Source organism: Taudactylus pleione, unplaced genomic scaffold (assembly GCF_031769625.1).
Source record: "Taudactylus pleione unplaced genomic scaffold, aTauple2 ptg000556l, whole genome shotgun sequence".
In the NCBI taxonomy this organism is placed as follows: Eukaryota; Metazoa; Chordata; class Amphibia; order Anura; family Myobatrachidae; genus Taudactylus; species Taudactylus pleione.
Window position 1 is genome coordinate 20,561,094 of NW_028284958.1, and position 19,649 is coordinate 20,580,742.

Below are 19,649 nucleotides of genomic sequence, written 5' to 3' on the forward strand. Positions count from 1 at the left end.
TACCCGTGTTTCATTTCGAACAAACATGGGTCAAAATTTTAAATTTTTAGTAAATTTACCCCTAAGTGTGTCCACGAGTGTGATGTGTGAGCCTGGCCGTTCTGATACTGTTGTACTCAGAGAAGCCACCTTCCACCATTTCTGCTCCCTCTGCAAATGTGGGGATGAGCAGCACAAATATAGCTGATGACATAGAAATTGAGGATGCCACCGAGGAAGTGCAAGAGGATGAGGGGGATATTTGTGTAGCTGACGCTGGCGCTAATGAGGATGTTGAGGATGTTGTTTGTGTAAGTCAGGCACCAGTGGAAGCAGCTCTTGGCCGTGATAAGAGGAAAGCAATTGTCATGCCTGGACATAGGACCAACAAATGCACCTCTTATGTGTGGAATTATTCGTACCCAATTTCTGACAACAATTGTCAAACCATCTGTAGTGTTTGTAAAACCACGGTAAGTAGAGGTAGGGATGTTAACCACCTGGGAACCTCCTCACTGTTATGTCATTTGCAGCAAACTCGTGAAAATTTTTTGACAACATCAGAAACTGGTGCTAAAAAATAACAACAAGCAGTCCAACATCAGCTAGCTCCTTTCTGTCAAGTTCAACTAGATCCCAGCACATGCAATCTCTACCGCCAACATCTTCATACTCAATCGGAGATAGTCCTGCATCCAATTTGTTACGGCTAGGTGACTCCTCCCCTATTCAGGATTCCTCAGAAGAATACTTCAGTGTTAGGCTTACTGCTGCTGCTGGGGATGGATCCTCATCCCAGAAGGGAACCAAGAAACTACTATTTAAAAAAAAAACAACTGACTATGAAACAATCCTTTGCAAGGGGAAGCAAGTATGACAGCTCTCACCCAGTCGCAAAACTGAATATTGAAAACAATATTGTGAGATGTGAGGTGGTCAAAATTGACTGGAAATTAGTGTTATTTAGGTTAATAATAAAAAAAGGCTCAAATTATGTTATTAGCTTTTTTTGCCAATTTTTGGAAAAAATTTCAAAAACAGTGATGGTGGTTTGGCAAAACCAAAACCGGCCAACAAATTAGAACGAAAACCATAACCAGCAAAAATGGTCTGGCGCACATCTCTAGTTGTAACAGAGGGCCTTATTCAGACCCACTCGCAAGCGCATAGTGTCTGCAAGCGGGTCGATGGTGGCCCAGTGCGCACGCATGGCGTGCGAGAGCCCCGGAGCGAGCGCAAAAAGCACTCGCTCCGGCGCTCGCATCCAAAAGGGGCGGCTGTCGATGTTGATCGACAGCTCGCCCCGTTTGGAAGGCGGGGCGGGGGGGGGGTGGCTGGGCAAACGGAGGCGTTTCTGCAGGAACGCCTGCCGTTTGTGGGCAGCCCTACTGACATCTATTAGAGCAGGAAGTCGACTGGGGCATGCTGCAACGACAGCCTACCGCAAGGGTCTCGTCGTAAGCCCGATGGTCGCGATGGTCTTGAACTTTGCGACCGTCACCTGGCCGCTCGCAATAGCTGTGGGTGGTCACCCACAGCTATGCGAGCGGCCAGGAGGCTGCACAAAAAAAAACAAAAAACGCCCTGATTCACAGCGAGCGCTCTTTCAGAGAGTCCGGCTCTGAATCAGGCCCAGAGTGTGAAATGCTCCAATTTGCATAGTATAAAATCCCTGCTCAGAATACAAAATGTTGGTATATGCACCCATTCAGATTTCATTGTAATTGACACTTGTGATTGGAGGCATATGTCCAAGCTGTATAATTTGCGGGTGTTTGAGGGCAGATGTGAATACATGATGATGACAGTCGCTGGCACGAGTGAAGCACTTGCCATTGGCTAATTGCGAATGCAGTGCCGGCACTGATAGGTGCTTTTATCCGTTACTCACGTGTATATTATATTTTTGTGTGTATTATTTAGCATTGGCATGTGGACACGAGATGGAGAGCTGTATATGCTGTATTAGAGAGATTTTATACAGTCTACTAAAGCCTAATATACCTAATGTGTGTTTTACAAGCTAACAAATGGTTAAAAGCATGAGTGTAAGTGTATGAGCCGTATGTTGGCCATTACCCTAGTACATCTGCTACTGGTGCTGACCCGCGTGCAGTTTGCACACAACTTGCAATCGTTGCCACATAGAATATGCTCACAACTGCAGCATTTTAATTAACGCATTTTACACCTGCGAATTATGGCAAAGCTCCATTCAAGCTCTTCACAAATCTCTTTGTGCGCTAAAGCAATGTTCATGCGAATATATCATATCAATTAACTAGAATGTAATGTCATCACTTAGACATGAGGCACAAAGTACCTTATGCCTATGTGATATTACTAATTCCTAATGACTCGATAGGCTGACTTTTAATTTAATGGGTGCCTCTGTTGTGTGTAATGAGGCCCAGTAACACAGAAACAGCCGTCTTACCTTTCCTCTTTAAAGTAATATTGATAGATGAGGATGTGCCATTTCTCTGAGGTATTTTTACATTAACAACAGAATATTTTTCCAGTTTCAACTGCAGTGTGGTGTCTGGACACAATCCCACCACCCGGAACTCTCCTCGGGCATCTGATACAGCTTTCACTCTGGGCTTCTTCGAGATGAGATATACGTTGACACCAGCAGCGGGCGCTCCATCTGACAGTGTGACTTTGCCATACAATATTTCATTCTTACACTCACAAACACTGCAGTCTGCGCTCACTTTGCCCATGGGACAGCTGATGTTACACACTGTAAATAGAAATATAACTTATTATACTTCAGCTAGAAGAGGTCTTGGCGCCTGCAGAGAACAAACAGCACCACTCCCATGCCAATCCTCCGCTGAGGCTCAGAGATGTCTGTTTAGTACACAAATGTATGATGTAGGGATTGGCGCGTGACCTGTGTAACAAAACTGAACTTTTAGTAAATATTGGAGCATTAAAGCAATATACCAGCAACAACAGTGTGATAAGGGATATAACTAATATGAGGGGGGCCAAATTTTGTATGTTCATTTCTCTATTCAATATATTGATCTATCAGTCCTTTTATATTGTTTATATCAAGATGAGTATATTTGCTGAATTAAACGCTCATGCAGCGGCATTTGCTGAGTTAGTAGGTACTTGGAGATGCGCTGTTCTCCTTTTTTCACACGTGCGTGTGGAGTATGTTTGCAGATTTCCTATTACCTGCACATGCCGGGCCGGTACACCTGCGTCCCTCCTCCGTGGGCCCATTACAGTGGTCCTGCCACCAGTCCTCTGATAGACAGGTCCTTCTCCGAATCTGCATGCTGGTACTTCCACATGTGGCCATGCACGCACTCCAAGCTGACCACTCTGACCAACCTTCTTTTGGGACTGTGGGAATGAACTCTGTAACAGAATAATGTATATACTGCATATTAACTGTTACAGTGCCCCAAACATGTGAAAAGGCTTTTACAGTTTTCCTCTCTTTACATTCCTTGAAGTTGCCACTCCCTCTTAGGAGGGGACAGGGGCACCGAGAAGGGGGGGGAGCGGGTACAGATTACCCGGGCCCGGGCTTCCTGAGGGGCCCGGATCCGGCGCCGCCCCCCCCCTCACAGCAGCCCAGCACACAGCGTGTGCTGAGCTGCATTTGGAGACTGCTTGTGGTTGCTGAGCAGCAGCCACAAGCAGTCTCCTATGCCTGTTCGGGGGAGCGATCATGCTGATCGCGCCCCCCTGGCTTTGCGCCGGGCTGAGGGGGCTCAGAGCGCCCCCCCCCTCCCTAGCGCGCAAATTTCTTTTTTTCTCTCGGCAAGGGGGCGTGACCATGCCTCCCTATTAGGCCACGCCCTCTATTACCGGGGCCCGCCACGGCTCTTGGCGGGCCTGGGAGGGGATGCATCAATGCAGATTTTGTGATCAAACCGCCGAAAATGACGTTATTGGAGGTTTGGCCGCTTACCGCATATGCACCAAGCTCCGGAATGCGATACGTTTCGTGGCTTGGAAGCGGTGGACAACGCCATCTTTATTCACAATTATCCCTGAGAGGGATCCAATCAGTTCCCTTTCAGCACCCCCCACGGCGTGTGCGTCACTCGGCACATGCGCAGAAGGACTTCTGGGTCGTAAGCCCAGATGTCCTGCTAAAAAATGTTTCAAGCATACAGCCTTAATAAACGCTGTTATGCTTGTGTGAGCGGCGGAATGCATCAGTTTCAAAATGCGATTCGTCATGCATCCCGCTCTTAAATATAAACCAACTTGCATGCAATCCTGTTCATCAGATACAAGGTTCAGTAATTAGAAAAGGGGGCCCTAGACTGCATACCCTGAATATATATAACGGTAGGTGCTACCTGTGGAGACTGTTGTTGCAAACACAAGAAGAAACGCGTAGATGCTAGTGAGGTGATTCACACGTCCTTCATCCCTACAAGTTTGTCGGCAAACGACCTCTACTTCCACTCATTCCTCCACCATACAAGTGAAAATGTCACTACTAAATCCAACTTGCTAGTAGTTTTGAACCACTTCTCCCCCAAAATACTGCTTGGTATAGCTTCGTTTATGTCTTTCATAATCAGTAGACATAATGACAAGCTTTATTACACTACAGTTGCTTACCTCCCAAAATGAGGCACTCAGATGTAAACCCATACTCAAAAGCAAATATAATGCAAAGTAGCAAAATGATGCATTTTGTTATTATTTATGCAGTATTACTGTATTCCCAGGAGCAGTGACCTGAAGAAATCACCACTGCTCACACACCACCACATAATATTCATATTCTCTACAGCTGACAATATACAGAGGGCGGACTTACCCACGGGGCACAGAAAGCGAACTGAGTAATTAGAACAGTTTTTGCCCTCGGCTTGTTCCTTGTTGATGCACCAGAATCCCTTGCTTAGGCTGTAGTGCACCACTTCTCCTGTCTTGCTGGCTGGCACCCATTCTGTGGTCCGTGCCTCCATGCGGAGAGGTTTCTGGCAAACACGATGGGAGTAGTAAAACCTAATGGCATCCAAACGCTCATAGTCCCCGTTACCCCCTGGGTGATCAATGTTGAACCAGGTTGTCCATTCCTGGAACTCTGAGGAGTATGGGAAGAATATCGAATAGTATATGTGGCACAGGTAGGAATACGGTCTGTTTAATACTATATAAACACCACATGCAATGACAACAAAAAGTAATTTCTGTACCATCTGTTTTGTTCTTTACCACAGGGCTGGGGATTTTCTTCCCTATGCGGATTTTCCTTGTAGAATGATTTAGGACAGCATTGCCATTCTGCAACCCTGCAATGGATGACAAAGTTATCAGGCTAAATTCAGTCCAGACACTGCTTATTGAATTATGTTTTCAGTAGGACAGATTCAATTAGCCGTGGGACTAACTGCGTCGTGGCGGCTCCGCCCTGAGCTATTCAATTATTACCAATTTACCCAACGCCATAATACATAGAGGGCACTTAATGGCGATTTTTTTTTCCTCAGGAGCAGCAAGCAAAAATCTAGGTTAAGTTCACCCACTTCGGCCTACTGTGCGGGATAATTCCATAGCTCCGGGCACTTAGCCCAGGAGCTATTATTATCCTTATTTATATGGCGCCACAAGTGTTCCACAGCGCCTTACAAAGTATATAAACAAATAAGTGAACAAAAAAACAGTGACTTATACCCTTATACACTTATACAGAGTTTGTGAAAAATCCCGGCTTTTACCCGGCATTTAAATGCCGGGTGGGTTTGCCGGGTCTAGTCCTATACCCCTTTCACACAGGAAAATGAAATTACCGGGTAAAGCACTTTTACCTGGTAATTTGCTGAACAACACTATTTTTTTTTTCTGTGTGATAGGGGTCAACCCAGGACATAATTCCCGGGTCTCCGACCCTACAAAAAACCAGGGTCGGAGACCTGGGAATTATGTCCCGTTTTGACCCTTTCACACAGAAAAAAAAAACCTGTGTTGTTTAGCAAATAACCGGGTAAAATGATAGCTATAATATGATTGGTTGCCATGGACAGCATGTTCACTTGTTCTCTTTAGAAGACTTGATAAATCTCCCCCATAAGTCCCAACATTCTGACAGTTGAGATAAAGGTGACGACTGTCGGCATGGTGTGATATTCCCTTGAAATAGGGGCTGTGTGCAGCAGTTCTTCCAGAAATTGAGGCACGGACACATTACAGTGGAGGCTTGACCACACCCCCTGGGGCATGCCTACAATTTCTAAAGCACTAGACTACCCTAAGCCTCCTCATCTCTTTTCCCCTAAACACTTAAGCTGCATACACACTACACAATGTGTGTATGCGTCGATATCGTCATCGGCAGGCCCGTCAGGGTTCCAGCATTGCCAAGTGTATACACACTTGCCGATGCCAACCAGCGACGGATGATGGCGGGGGGGGGGGGAGCAGCATGGCATCGCTCATGATATCCCTAGATTGGGCTGCATGTACAACCGACTGGGGATATCGTAATCGACCAGCGGGACCGCGCATCGTTGGTCGTTTACCGCATACACACTGGCCGATAGTGTGAACGATATCGTTATTGTGCAAAATATTGCGGCTTTAATTGCTTTGTGTGTGGCACCCATTCGTGCAGAGCAAAGGTAAGAGGGAGACAGGGAATGCCTCCCAACCTTCATACAGTCAGGACAAAGTTGCCAACTATTGAGACCATGGGACAGACTTCTTAAATTGGGACCATCCCAACTACATACAGACAGTGGGAGCTTTGACTTAGGTGCACCACTAGTTTCCAGAGCTGTCTCTCAAGAGTAAAGGGTACATGTGCATCTTGGTGTATGCCAGGTGGGCAAAAGAGAAGTTATCTGGTTTATATCAGGTGCACTTTATAAATGATCTCGTTTATTGGAATCGGTATGTAATACTGCCGGCCGGCAGCGTCAGGCTGACAGAGGAAGAGATCCCGGCAGCGGAAGCCCGACAGCGCTGGAAATCCTGATTGTCTCCAGGTAAGTACTAACTAACCTCACCTACCCCCTAACCCTAATCCTCCCTTAGGGGTGCCTAACCCTAACCTCCCCCCCAAGTGCCTAACCCTAATCCCCCCCTCTAAGTGCCTAAACCTAACCCCCCCCTTCCCCGCTGCCTAAACCTAAGTCCCCCGGGGGGTGCCTAACCATAACCTACCCCCGGGGGTGCCTAACCCTAATCCTCCCTCCCCCTAGCCTAACCCTAACCTCCCGGGGGGGGTGCCTAACCCTAACCTCCCCCCAGGGGTGCCTAACCCTAACCCTCCCTCCCCCTAGCCTAACCCTAAACTCCCGGGGGGGTGCCTAATCCGAACTCCCCCCCGGGAACCCTAAACCTAACCCTCCCCCCCCCCGCGCGGCTGTCCGCTCGTGGTGCCCGGCATCCCGATCTACATCTAGACGCCGGTCATTTCACCCTCGCCGGGATATGACAGTCGGGAAGCCGGCTGTCGGTATAATGTCAGCCGGCTTTCCGATTGCATCCCCGTTTATTTTACTGTGAATTCAATGATCATGTAACTGGAAACCATGACAATATCTGTTGGCATCCTCAGGTGACAGAGCTCTAATTGGCCGTTCAGTTGTACCTTATATACAGCAGCAGGGATTAACGCCCAATCATGACTACAGCCTATGTACAGAGGGGAACAATGTGAGCAATAATATACTGTACAGTTAAATCAAACCACATGAATTTCTGGGCAATCAGTGTGTGACCTAAGTGGTTCACATCTTGTAGTAAAAGAAATAGCATGCACCAATATCATAAGTATGACTTGAATAGAAGTATTGAAAGGTCATGGATATATATATATATAAAGCATTAAAGAGATTGTTCTGTAGAGAACTGTCCTCAGGTTTCAAATAATTACACTAATGGCACTTTCAGAGAAAGATGTTATTTTCAAAGTCGAGTTTGAAGTGTCACTTGTGAAAAGTATATAAAATAAAACAAGACAGCACCTCTTCATTGATGTTTCCATCTGCTGGTGATGCTATATTTGTGAGGCTTTGTTAAAGAAAAAAGTTGATGCCCAGAGGTGTGGGACCCCTAATGGACTGAGGGCCTGATTCAGAGATGGGTGGAATTACAGAGCCGCACACAAGCGCCTATGCAATTCCATCCATCTAAACTGCTAATGCAGCAGGTGGTGTCTGTAGGAAACAGACACCTCCTTGCTGCATCCGTGATCCCAGCGCTGCGACTGGGGTCGCAGCCTGGGATCACCATCGCAATGACACAGACCCTGGCCTCGTTCCATCCAGGAAAACGGGGGGGGGGACGACATGTTCCCTTTTCCAGGAATGGTGGCCAGCCACACCCCCGCCCGGTCCTCCCCTGGATCACCCCTTAGTTTCATCCTGCCAGGCCCGCCCATGACACTGCTGCACTTGCTGCCTCAGCCTGCGTCACAGGTGCTGTGAGTGCAAAGCTCAGAAAGAGCTCAGAATGCAAGCAGCCGAGAGGGCGTCTCTCCAGGGCGTATCTCCAGCTTCCTGCTGCAATGCGTACCCTGCAAAATGGAATGCGCAGGCCCTGAGTAGAGCAGATAGTGGAGTTAAGGGTGACAACAAGGCAAGGAGGAAATTGTAGCAGAGGTGGTGAGAGACATTTGAGAGTAGGTGGTGACCCCAGAAGGAGAGAGAATAAGCTCTGTTGTGGACATGCTGAAGTATAGACAGCATCTGTATTGAGACAAAAGAGACAGTCACACAAGATAGCAGAAACAGGGAAGATTTGGGGGCCATCAGCACAGAAGGGGTACATTAGGCCAATGAGCGAATTAGTTCAGAAGAAGTGTTGACCACGGAGAAAGCTAAAGGTCCAAACACAGAATCTTGTAGGAGTGGATGGGAAGATGCTGAAGAAGTACTTGGGAGTGAAGTGGTAAAATCTGTGTCATGAAGGCCAATGGGGTGAAGGCTGTGCAGGAGAAGAAGGCAATTAACAGTGTCAAAAGCAGCAGATAGGTCAAGGAAGATGAGTATGAAGAAGTGACCTTTAGGTTTACGTAGATTGTTGATCACTTTTGTGAAGGCATCTTAAATAGAATGTTGGTACATAAGACCTCATTCAGAGCTGGTCGCACAGAGCGTGCGGTCGGTCTGAATGAGGGGAGGACCTCTTGAATTTTCACCCACAAAACCTTACCCACAGCCTTACGACCGCCTAAGGTGATGGTCGCGATGGTCAAGACCATCGTGACCATCGGGGCTTACGACGAGACCCTAGGGTAGGGTCTCCCTTGTCGTAAGCCCCGGTGAGCTTTCGGCTCTGTCTGAGCCGGAAGCTCTCCACTGACATCACTAGTGATGTCAGTGGGACCGCCCCCAAACGGTAGGTGTTCCCATGGGAACGCCTCCGTTTGGGCTGCCACCCCCCCGGCCCGCCTTCAAAACGGGGCGAGCTGTCAATCAAAATCGACAGCTCGCCCCCTTTGGATCGAGACCGCTACGACCGACGTCGGTTGTAGCGGGTCTCACGCATGCGCACGACGGCGCCGTCGCCGTCGTGCGCATGCTCTGTGGGGGGCCATCGACCCGGTCCGAGCGCTTCGGCGCTAACGACCGGGTCTGAATGACCCCCATAATCCCAATTTAGTGTAAAGATGAGAGTGGGAGAAGAGAAAGCAAGATAGGTGGCCATACACAAGCAAGTAACCCAGGTCATTATTTGGTAAAGGAGACAAGATAATTAGGGTGGTTGTTGGAGAGATTGGCTGGGGGATATTTTTTCTTTATTATATTGGTGTGATGAGTCTGTGTTTAAAGGAGGATGGGAATGTGGGGAGAGACAAGGTTAAGAGGTGAGCTAGTGCTACTCATGCAGTTGTAAGAGAATAAGGTTGTAGATGATGAGTGCAGAGATTTTGGGTGTGACTGAGTTGCACACAGCCGTATCTCTATGCTAATGCCACACCCGATTTTGTGACTACTGAGGTGCCCACTTGCAGCATCTTGCAGCAGTGCAAATTCGTCCTGGTGCACCTTTAGAGGCCTCAATTGGATGCACCATCAAAACTTGCACTAGCCCTATGGCAGGTACAGCTTCTCTGTCTGACCATGGCGTCCTGTATGAGCGGTTGTGCATCTTTGGATGCACTTGCTTACAGCGATACACCTGCAACTACTTAGCCACCCTCCTGTTACCTCCCATAAATGCCCACTGAATTCCACAGACCTTGCATCCAATTCTGTCCTACATCTCAGAATGCTAACAATCGGTACACATGCGTAGTGTAGAAGAATGTATGTGGTTTGTCATTAGGAGAAATCATGTATAGCAGAGGTCCCCAAACCCGGTCCCCAAGGCTCCCTAACAGTTCAGTTTTTAAGGAAATCCATGCTTGACCACAGGTGACTGAATTAGTACCTCAGTCAATTTAATTTAACCACCTGTGCTCAACCATGGGGAGCCTTGAGGACCGCGTTTGGGAACCTCTGTTCTATGGTATTAATTTTATCTTTGATTATCTTTCCCAAGTAATCACCTGGGATGGGGGAGGTCATTCAGGTGGGCAGAGAAGTGACTTGAAGATGACAAAGAAATGTTAGAGTTTAAAAGACTGGGTGTATATATGAGAAGTGAATTAGACTGATGTTATAGCTGGACTTGTACTGTCTTAGACTACAGTTAGTGTACTGCACTGTTCTATTGGCAGCCAGCTAAGGGCAGGACAGAGTAGTTACAAGAGGCAGGAGTAGCTTCATGGAGGGTGAGAAGTGGATAAAGTCAATGGCATTTATATGTTTTTGGGTGGAGGGTGGAGTTTGAGCATGAGGAAAGGTGATGGAAGGAAGTTGTGTTTAGAGAGTAGGAAGACCGAGTTGGAGAAACTAGTGATGTAGAAGAAGTGGGGACAGACAAGGATCAGTGAGTGTCCATCACAGTGCATGTGAGATGATATACCCTGGGGGAGATCAAAAGATGATGTAAGCACATAAAGCTGTCAACTGGAATGTCGAAAAGACCTACTACTGTACAATATTTAGAGAATAGTTTTAACCTCCAGTCCTCAGGGAACCCTAACAGTGCATGTTTTCCAGGTCTCCTCACAAAATCACAAGTGAAATAATAAGCTCCACCTGTGAATCTTTTCAAATGTGTCAGCCAGTAATAAATGCACATGTGCCCCAGAGAGGAGATATGGTAAGCATGCACTGTTAGGGTCCTCTGAGTACTGGAGTTGGGAAACACTGATGTAGAGTATGTAGGTCAAAGGGTAGGAAATAAGAGCCAGGCAGCAAAGTTGTCAAGGAATAAGGAAAGTAGACCTGTGAGATGATTAATGACTTATTCCAGTGGGTAGTAAGAACTAGGGAGAGATGTATGAAAACTTCTAAAGAGAACAGATGGAGACATTGCTAATAGCAACTAATCAGAATCTGCCTATCATAGTACAGAATGTACTTGATAAATGACAGATAGAAGCTAATTGGTTGCTATGGCCAACATCACCACTTGTCCCCGTTAGAAGGTTTGATACATCTCGTCCCTAGTGTTGAGCAGATTGTTTTCTGCCTGCCCATCTGGGTGGTTATTTCAGGATGACCCTCAGAAGACAATTTTTCATCTATTATTTGACAGCAAATAAATGTCACATTTCCAAAATAAAGCCCAGGCCACCTGATCTCAAGTCATCTAAAGTTAGACCTAGTGGGAAGTGGATTCCCACAGTAGTGAATTCCAGAGATGGGCGACCATGTGAGGAGTTACAAAGCAAACAGCTGCTCTTCAGGCTAATTTAAGAAGAGTAAACTGCACTGTAAATAACCAAGCATGTGAGCAACACCTCTCTCTATCAATCTCTGGGGGTCATTTATGACAGTAAAGCGCAATTCTTTTCCATACGCTTATGCTCAACACAGGCATATTAGGTACAACTATGCAAATTCATTCATCACAAGTACTGCCTTACAATGTACAGATGGTACTCTGGGTCTCCTCATAAAATCAACTTTCTCATTGCGTACCGTCAGAATAAAATGTACTGCATGTAACAATGTAGGGCTGAGATCTCTGGACATGGGGCTGTGGTTGCTTATGAGGCTATAGTGTGGGTATTATGAGGCCATGTGGTGGGTATTATGAGGGTATCAGGTTGTGTGACAACAGCCAACATCAATGGCATTATGATGCTATATGGCTGGCACTGTTAAGACGTATGCAGAGCCATATTTAGGATGGGGCAGTAGGGGCCGTAACATACAGCACTTAAAAATCCTCAAGCACTTTTTAAAAGTAGACAACATGTGACTACATTTGTTATTTATATTTGAGAGCAATCAATTTTGCTAATTTTTAAGAATTTAGCAACTGGTATCATTTCCCGGGCTTGGATGCCGCTTGTTTTACAGGGTTTGGAGTTGAACAGTGTTGCTCAGTGGGTGTGGATTTTACCTATTCATTTATTGTTTTGTTTACATTTTAAGAGTTTCCAGTTATTGGGCCTGATTCATTACAGATCGCTATTGCGATCGCAGCTGCAATTACGCACGCAGTCCCACTGTGAAAATATGCTAATGATTGCTATCGCAATGCCATCCCAGCCTAACATAAGGACGCCCACTTCACCTTTCACACATCTGTAATACTTAGCAAGTCATCGGTAACAACCATCGGTAACAGAGTACCATCGGAGCCTCACACACACTAAAGGTGCCCACACATATACCGATGTGCTCACGATACGATTTTATGGCCAATTTCCTCATGAACTTTCACGGGAGCTCCCTTGCCGTCGTGATCAGGATTTTGGAAAAAAGACACCCAATCTGTCTTACGATCTCACAATCTATCGGATTGTACGCATCGTGAGATTGGCCATAACAAATTGTGAGTTTAAAAAAAAAAATAAAACAGGTTCTTGACTATTGGTGGGAAATTTAAATAGCCATAACAATGGGAGGGGCTATCTAGGGAGTATAAACAGCAGGAACCCTTTAAACTCTGTGTACATTCTGCTCTGCTACTAGATGAGGCTAGGTGTATTCCTGCTGAATCCTGTACATTGCTACTGTGCTCTTTGTATTTGGCTTGCCTTATACAAAGTTTATCCTGTTCCTGAATTCTGTACTGATGCGTCCCTATCAGTATAGAGTATTGGTCGCTGAAGCTGGGGTCCGGGAGATTAGGAAGAGGGCCCAGCGAAGAAGGACGAGAGCATGCTGGACCAAGGAGTGGCTGCTACAAAGGGATACCCGCTCTCACATGTCCCTACTGATGGAGATCAAGGAGAACAACCCGGAGGACTATCGGAACTACCTGCGCATGGATGACGCCAGCTTCCAAGAATTGCTGCATCTGGTGACCCCCCACATCAAGAGACAGGACACAAGGTGGCGGAGGGCAATCCCTGCTGAAGACAGACTGGTGGCTACCCTAAGGTACCTGGCTACAGGAAGGTCACTGGAAGACCTGAAGTTTGGGACACTCATCTCACCTCAGTCCTTGGGCGTCATCATTCCGGAGACCTGCAAAGCCATCGTAAAAGTGCTACAGTACCATTATTGCAAGGTAAGTTAAAAAAAAACACCACACTTTGTTTTCTTGTGTAAAGAAAATTTTTTTTTTTTTTTTTTTCTAAAACAAAGAAAAAAATATCCTTCATTTAGTACAATGTGCACTGACCTGCAGACAACTGAAAGTGTGCACTAAACTGTGTGCAAAATACTTTGTTTATAACAACTTTACAAATAACATTATCACCAAATTCTATGAATCCCAATAGGTAGCCGGCTGTATGTGATAGGGTGGGTCAGACGCCAGTTTGAACAGGCCAAAATACATATGGCACAAGTACACATTGTGGCCCCGACTTCCAGCAATGTGTACTTGTGCCATGTGCGTAGTGACCTTGTCCAAATGGCGTCATCACCACCCTATCTCATGCAGCAAGCACCTATTAGAATTCATAAAATTTGGTGACATTGAAATCAAGAAAAAATTTACATCTCTGTATATTGGGGCGACTCATCTGCTGCATCCAGCAGAGCATTATACAAGGTGGTGCTGGTGCTTGGGGTGCTTGTGGGGGAGTAATATCTAACTGGGCAGGGGGGGGGGGGTGGACATACCTATTTGGGGCAGGGGAAAATAGCATTGGATCTGCAATGTATGTAGAATTTGAGATGTTTTTGCTCATACAGCGACTCAAGAGGTCGTAGTTTAACCTTAAAAAATTTCTTTGGATATCTGCATCCAGATTTCTCAATGTGCTGTTCACATGAGCTGTGAAATCATCTATTGCATCTGGGGGTTTCTGCACCAGCCGTTCTGCGTTTTGTAAAAAATGGTCCTCACGTTCTCCTTTCTGCCTTGTTTTTTTTCTTTTTTTGGGGTTGTTGAGAAGATGAGGGTCCAGGTGGAAGTGGAGTTTCCACTTGTGTGCTATTCTCCGGATCACTGTCACCACCGAGCAGACTGAGGTCCGGTGTGGATGTTAAATCAGGGTCTTGGGTGGGAGTCTATATAGGGAAAAAAGATATAAAAAATATTGTAGTCATGTTTTAACATCTTTTTTACTATTTTTACAGTTTCCTAACACCGTGGAGGAGTGGACCAGCATCGCGGAAGATTTTGAACAACGTTGGAATTTCCCTAACTGCGGAGGAGCCATTGATGGGAAACACATCCGCATCAACCCACCTGCCAACACCGGATCATATTACTACAACTACAAAGTATTCTTCAGCATCGTTCTCATGGCAGTGGTGAATGCCAACTACGAATTTCTGTTTGTGGATGTCGGCAAGAATGGGCGTGCTTCAGATGGTGGGTCCTTCAAAAAGACGGCTTTCTGCCAGAGACTCGCCAGCAAAACCCTCAACTTGCCCTCACTGGACCAGACAAAGCACGGCCTAAATTACGTTTTCGTTGCAGACGAGGCTTTTGCATTACACGAACATGTGATGAAGCCATTTGCACACAGGGGCCTGACCAGAGAGAAAAGGATCTACAACTACCGTCTATCCCGGGCACGGCGCATTGTGGAAAATGCGTTTGGAATAATGAGCAACCGCGTCCGCGGAGAAGATAGACTGGGTCGTGATGGCGTGCTGTATGCTGCACAACTTTCTGCGAAGAAAATCTACTCAACGAGGACCAGTCCCAGCTATACCAGAAGATGTAGGACCCCTGGATGACATTGAACATTTGACATCTGTGTCTGCACCACCAACTACAACAACATCCACCGCACGTGCCAAAGAAGTGAGGGAGGAGTACATGACCTATTTCAATGGACCAGGTGCTGTACCATGGCAGGAGGACTGTCTGTGAACTACTGACTAAATTGGACATTTGGGATTTAACAACAAAAACATTAAGGATTGTGTCACTATTTACCAAGACTTCTGCAACCTCCTCATCTCCCTCACGCTCAGACATCAAGGTGATTGATTCCCTTTGAGGCTCTTGTTCACTGATGAATGACATCATTTGGTAGTACCACAGCGCAGGAGTATATATTTCATCTGTAGCCGCTCCTGATTTTTTGGAGTCATCCACCTTCTTTTTTTCTTTGATGTACACTGTCCTGAGATTTTGAATCTTTTGCCGTACAGTTTTCAGGTCTGCATCAGATATGTATTTTTTCATATACACCAACAGTTCCTCGAGTGAGGCCAACTTGTGCGACTTATTGTGGTCCTTCCGAGAACTGATTTTCCACAGAGACTCTTTCAAGTGCAGGATTTCAGTGAATCCTGTAACGAATTCACGTTCTGAATCCATGGACATTATCTATGAATAAGAAAAAAAAGGACATTTAAATATTTGTGTATATAGTTTTGTTAAATGTAATGTTGTTATAGTTCACATTTTTAATGTTTTAATATTTTCTTTTTTACAGGTTTTTAAAGGTTTGTTATGGTATTCTAATCATGTTTTCATTTACAGGAATGTTATGTATTTATTGCTTGGTAATATAATGTTTTTCTTTGTTTCACAGTATGGGTTTTCCACCTTTGGGCCTGTCGTTGTGGTAGAACTACAGATCCCAGGATGCCCTAAAAACAGTTTCAAAGGTGGGTGGCAGGTCATCCTGGGATCTGTAGTTCCACAACAGCTGGAGACCGAAAGGTAGAAGACCCCCAGCTTTAAATAATGTGTGTTTTTAAATGTAATGTATGGTGATTTTTTTGTAAAATACGTGTTTATTTTATTTATTTTTTTATGTATTACACACATTGGTGGGCAGTGGGAGCTTAATGCATGACCCAGCCACCGCCCGCCTCAATACAGCGGGCGGTGGCTGGGTCATGCATTTATTGCCTGGGGGCACACATTGGTGGGCAGCGGGTGCTTAATGCATGACCCAGCCACTGCCCGCCTCAATACGGCGGGCGGTGGCTGGGTCATGCATTTATTACCTGAGGGCACACATTGGTGGGCAGTGGGAGCTTAATGCATGACCCAGCCACTGCCCGCCTCAATACGGCGGGCGGTGGCTGGGTCATGCATTTATTACCTGGGGGCACACATTGGTGGGCAGTGGGAGCTTAATGCATGACCCAGCCACCGCCCGCCTCAATACGGCGGGCGGTGGCTGGGTCATGCATTTATTACCTGGGGGCACACATTGGTGGGCAGTGGGGAGCACATATTGGTGGTCAGTGTGGTTGTATTAAACTGTACCAATACTCACCAAAACTTGTCCAAAAAAACACTTCAGTGTGCAGGCTCCCAAAGTGCGACTGTCTTGCTCCATACACGATGCTGCACAAGATGGCGATGGGGCGTGTCCAGGCTTCTGTCAGTCAAATTCTGCATTGTGTGATGAATCGTACGATTCATCGTGAGGAAAAAAACCCTCACGATCGGCTTCCATCGTGTTCATGGTTGGCTAATCTGCCATACAGCACGGCAGATCAGAAGATGCGATGTACGACGAGCATCGTGCTCGTGAGTATAAACTCACGATTTGTACTTTTTTTACCCGATTCGTCGTCACGATTCGTCGAAATCGGCCAAATCGTGTAAAATGTTGCTATATGTGTGGGCACCTTTACACAAGGTCTGACCTTACTCAGAACTTGCTAACCTCAGCGCATGCAGTGAAAGCCCAAGCTGCATATGGCATTGCAGTGGGTAATTTATGCACACCCCTGTAACAGCTTTTAAAAGCATTGGCACACCTGTGTTTCACTGACCACCCCCTTCACCATCCCCAAACGTCACTTCCTGTCAATTACTCTGCGATAGGTCTGTGTGATCGCAGTGGAGCCTTCGTGCAGTCAGAGAAATGCACAGTAAGCAACAATCGGCCTCCTGCTTGTGTAATCATAGTTGCGATCGGTAATGAAGCAGGCCCATTGTGTTAGGATCTGCGCTTAGCAGATCATCTTGGTGGCAGTTCCCAGTCATAGTTACTACTGGAACACTGCATCATGTCTTGTCCTTGTTTCGGCTGTTACAGGCAGCTGGAAATCCTGTCTTGTCTTTGTACAGCTCATAGCCTGTCATTCCTGCCTATCTGTGTGCAGAATCAGCTGCACACTAGTTAATTGCCTTGGCTGTAGAAATTATGTATTGGGGCCATTCATCATAAAGGTAACGCAGTAGATATCACAGATATCTCCTGATCTGGCCTGGAGTCCCCATAAATTCATCAAGTTCCGAAAATAATACTTTTGAAGCCTGACTGCGGGAACATTCGCCATCTCCAAATGGCGTTTACGCCTGCACCACCACTCCTTCCCTATAAGAAAGAGTCTCGGGTTGCAGAGAGGGAATCTTTTGGATCCTTCCACCCCTGTCCGGCTCCTTCCACCAGATACTGGGGCTTTTTGCGCCTGCGTGAACCGTAGTCAGACTTGAAGTGCTAAGTTTCAGTGCTAAGAGCGGGGAGTATGAATGTTAATGCCCCCGATAGTTAACATAATGAATATGGCCCTTAAGATGTGTGCAACTCAAAATGCAGACACAGCATCACAAGGGTACAGATGCATGTTTGCTTATACTTTGGGCCACTGGCGTCACTAGTGGGGTGCGGGACGCACTGGGTGACACCATCCAAGGGGGTGACACCAAAATAGCAGAGCTGCTCTGCTATTTTGGAGTAACCCTGTCGGGTGGTGTCACCGTGACATGGAGAGAGGAAGGGGAGAGATTGTGGGCTGCCCCAGCAGCTGCAGGAGCGCTGGGGAAGCCTACTGTGTGCCGAGAACGGGAGGCATTAACGGCTCCCGGATCGGAACACATAGGGGGCGTGCAGCAGGGGAAATACCTCCTACTTCTTGCATATTGGGATAAATGTGCTGTTCACGGGACAATGTGACAGTCCCCTCAAATTTGCACTAGCCAAGTGTAATCAGAATGGTTGGGTGTGCCTTTTGGTAGGTTATATTAATAATTGTAATATTTACATTAATTGCAGCAGGTGACACTGACAGGCCAACATGGACTATATTATTTGCAAAAGTAGCATGCCTGGAAGGGCAGAAAAGTCAGGCGATAAGTCAGAATCCGCAAAAAAAGGCCGTCGAAAAGTCATAATCAGCGATAAAGTATCGCCGATTGCGACTTTTCGCCAGGCGGAAAAGTATCGCCGTATTCAATTGCAAACACTTTTCGCATACGCAAAAACGCAATGCAATGTAATAGGCGAAAAAGATTCGCCTATGAATAGGTGTCGAAAAAAAGTGAAAAATCGGTATTTTGGGGTGCAAAGGTGGGAAAATCGCTCAGCACCCAAAGGATAACGGCGTAAAAAAAAATGAAAAAAATTGGACACCACAAAAAATGACTTTGAAAAAGGGGGCGAAAAAGTGCAAAGTGGGGGTACAAACTTAAAAACTAATGAAATAAACTTTAGGGGGGTCTGCAAGTAGGGGGTGAGGTGTTTTTTGATTGCAGGTGCTTGCTGAAGGTGCGTTTTTGATGGCACTTAAAACTTCACTTTAGCGATTTGAAAACATGCTTGCACCCATTTTCAAGTACCCCAAATTTGACAGGACTACTTATTTTCTCCCAAAAAACCTGCTTAATGCTATTCTTCACCACTTGTGCAAAGAAGCTATATAGAGGCAATTGAAAGCACTTAAGTACCCCAAGTAACTCCAGGGGGGCTAATCAGGGACATCTGTACTGATCCCCAATATTATTGCATCTGTTGGGGGGTGTCAGGCTGATTTCTTCATTTCTGACAGCACTTTTCACCTGTTAGAGTTTTGCCGGGGCGCATATTCATGTCCTTTGGAATTGAGTACGGTGAATAGCGGGGGCGCGCATGATAAGTTTCTGCGGCTAAAACATGCAAAGTCGGCGAAAAGTGCGGCATGCGAAAAAGTATCGCAGGTGCAAAACTAATTGAGTAGGGCCCTAAGGCTGCTTCCTAAAATGGACATGAGACAATTCCCACAGAGGTATTGACAGCCATGGATTAAGGGCTTGATGTAGCATTAGATGGACAATAGAATATATGATTCTGCACTGTGTGTATTGAAGAAAATGTGTGTAGTCACCATTTGTAGCACTGTTATATGCCTTTTATGTTGCACCCACCCCTATTTGAACCCTTCTGCTGCTAGTCATCATCATCATCATCATCATCATGCACTTGCACCCAGTGGCAGAACTACGGAAGGCAATAGAGGCGGTCGACTCCTGCCTTAATCAGAAGAACTACAGTCCCTCTTGGAACAAGATACAATAATGAATTATCTAACAGGACA

At 46.2% G+C, this 19,649-nt stretch overlaps 1 protein-coding gene across 2 annotated transcripts in view; it reads right to left on the reverse strand.

Moving 5' to 3' along the window:
• Positions 1–19,649, reverse strand: part of CILP (cartilage intermediate layer protein) — a 66,663-nt gene that overhangs the window by 10,551 nt on the left and 36,463 nt on the right. For both annotated transcript variants that reach the window (XM_088452739.1, XM_088452740.1), the window contains exons 3-6: positions 5,166–5,261; positions 4,784–5,053; positions 3,172–3,357; positions 2,417–2,725 (exon numbers count right to left, since the gene is read on the reverse strand). In XM_088452739.1, the coding sequence (XP_088308865.1) occupies positions 2,417–2,725; positions 3,172–3,357; positions 4,784–5,053; positions 5,166–5,261 (861 nt within the window). The remainder of the gene's footprint in view (positions 1–2,416; positions 2,726–3,171; positions 3,358–4,783; positions 5,054–5,165; positions 5,262–19,649) is intronic.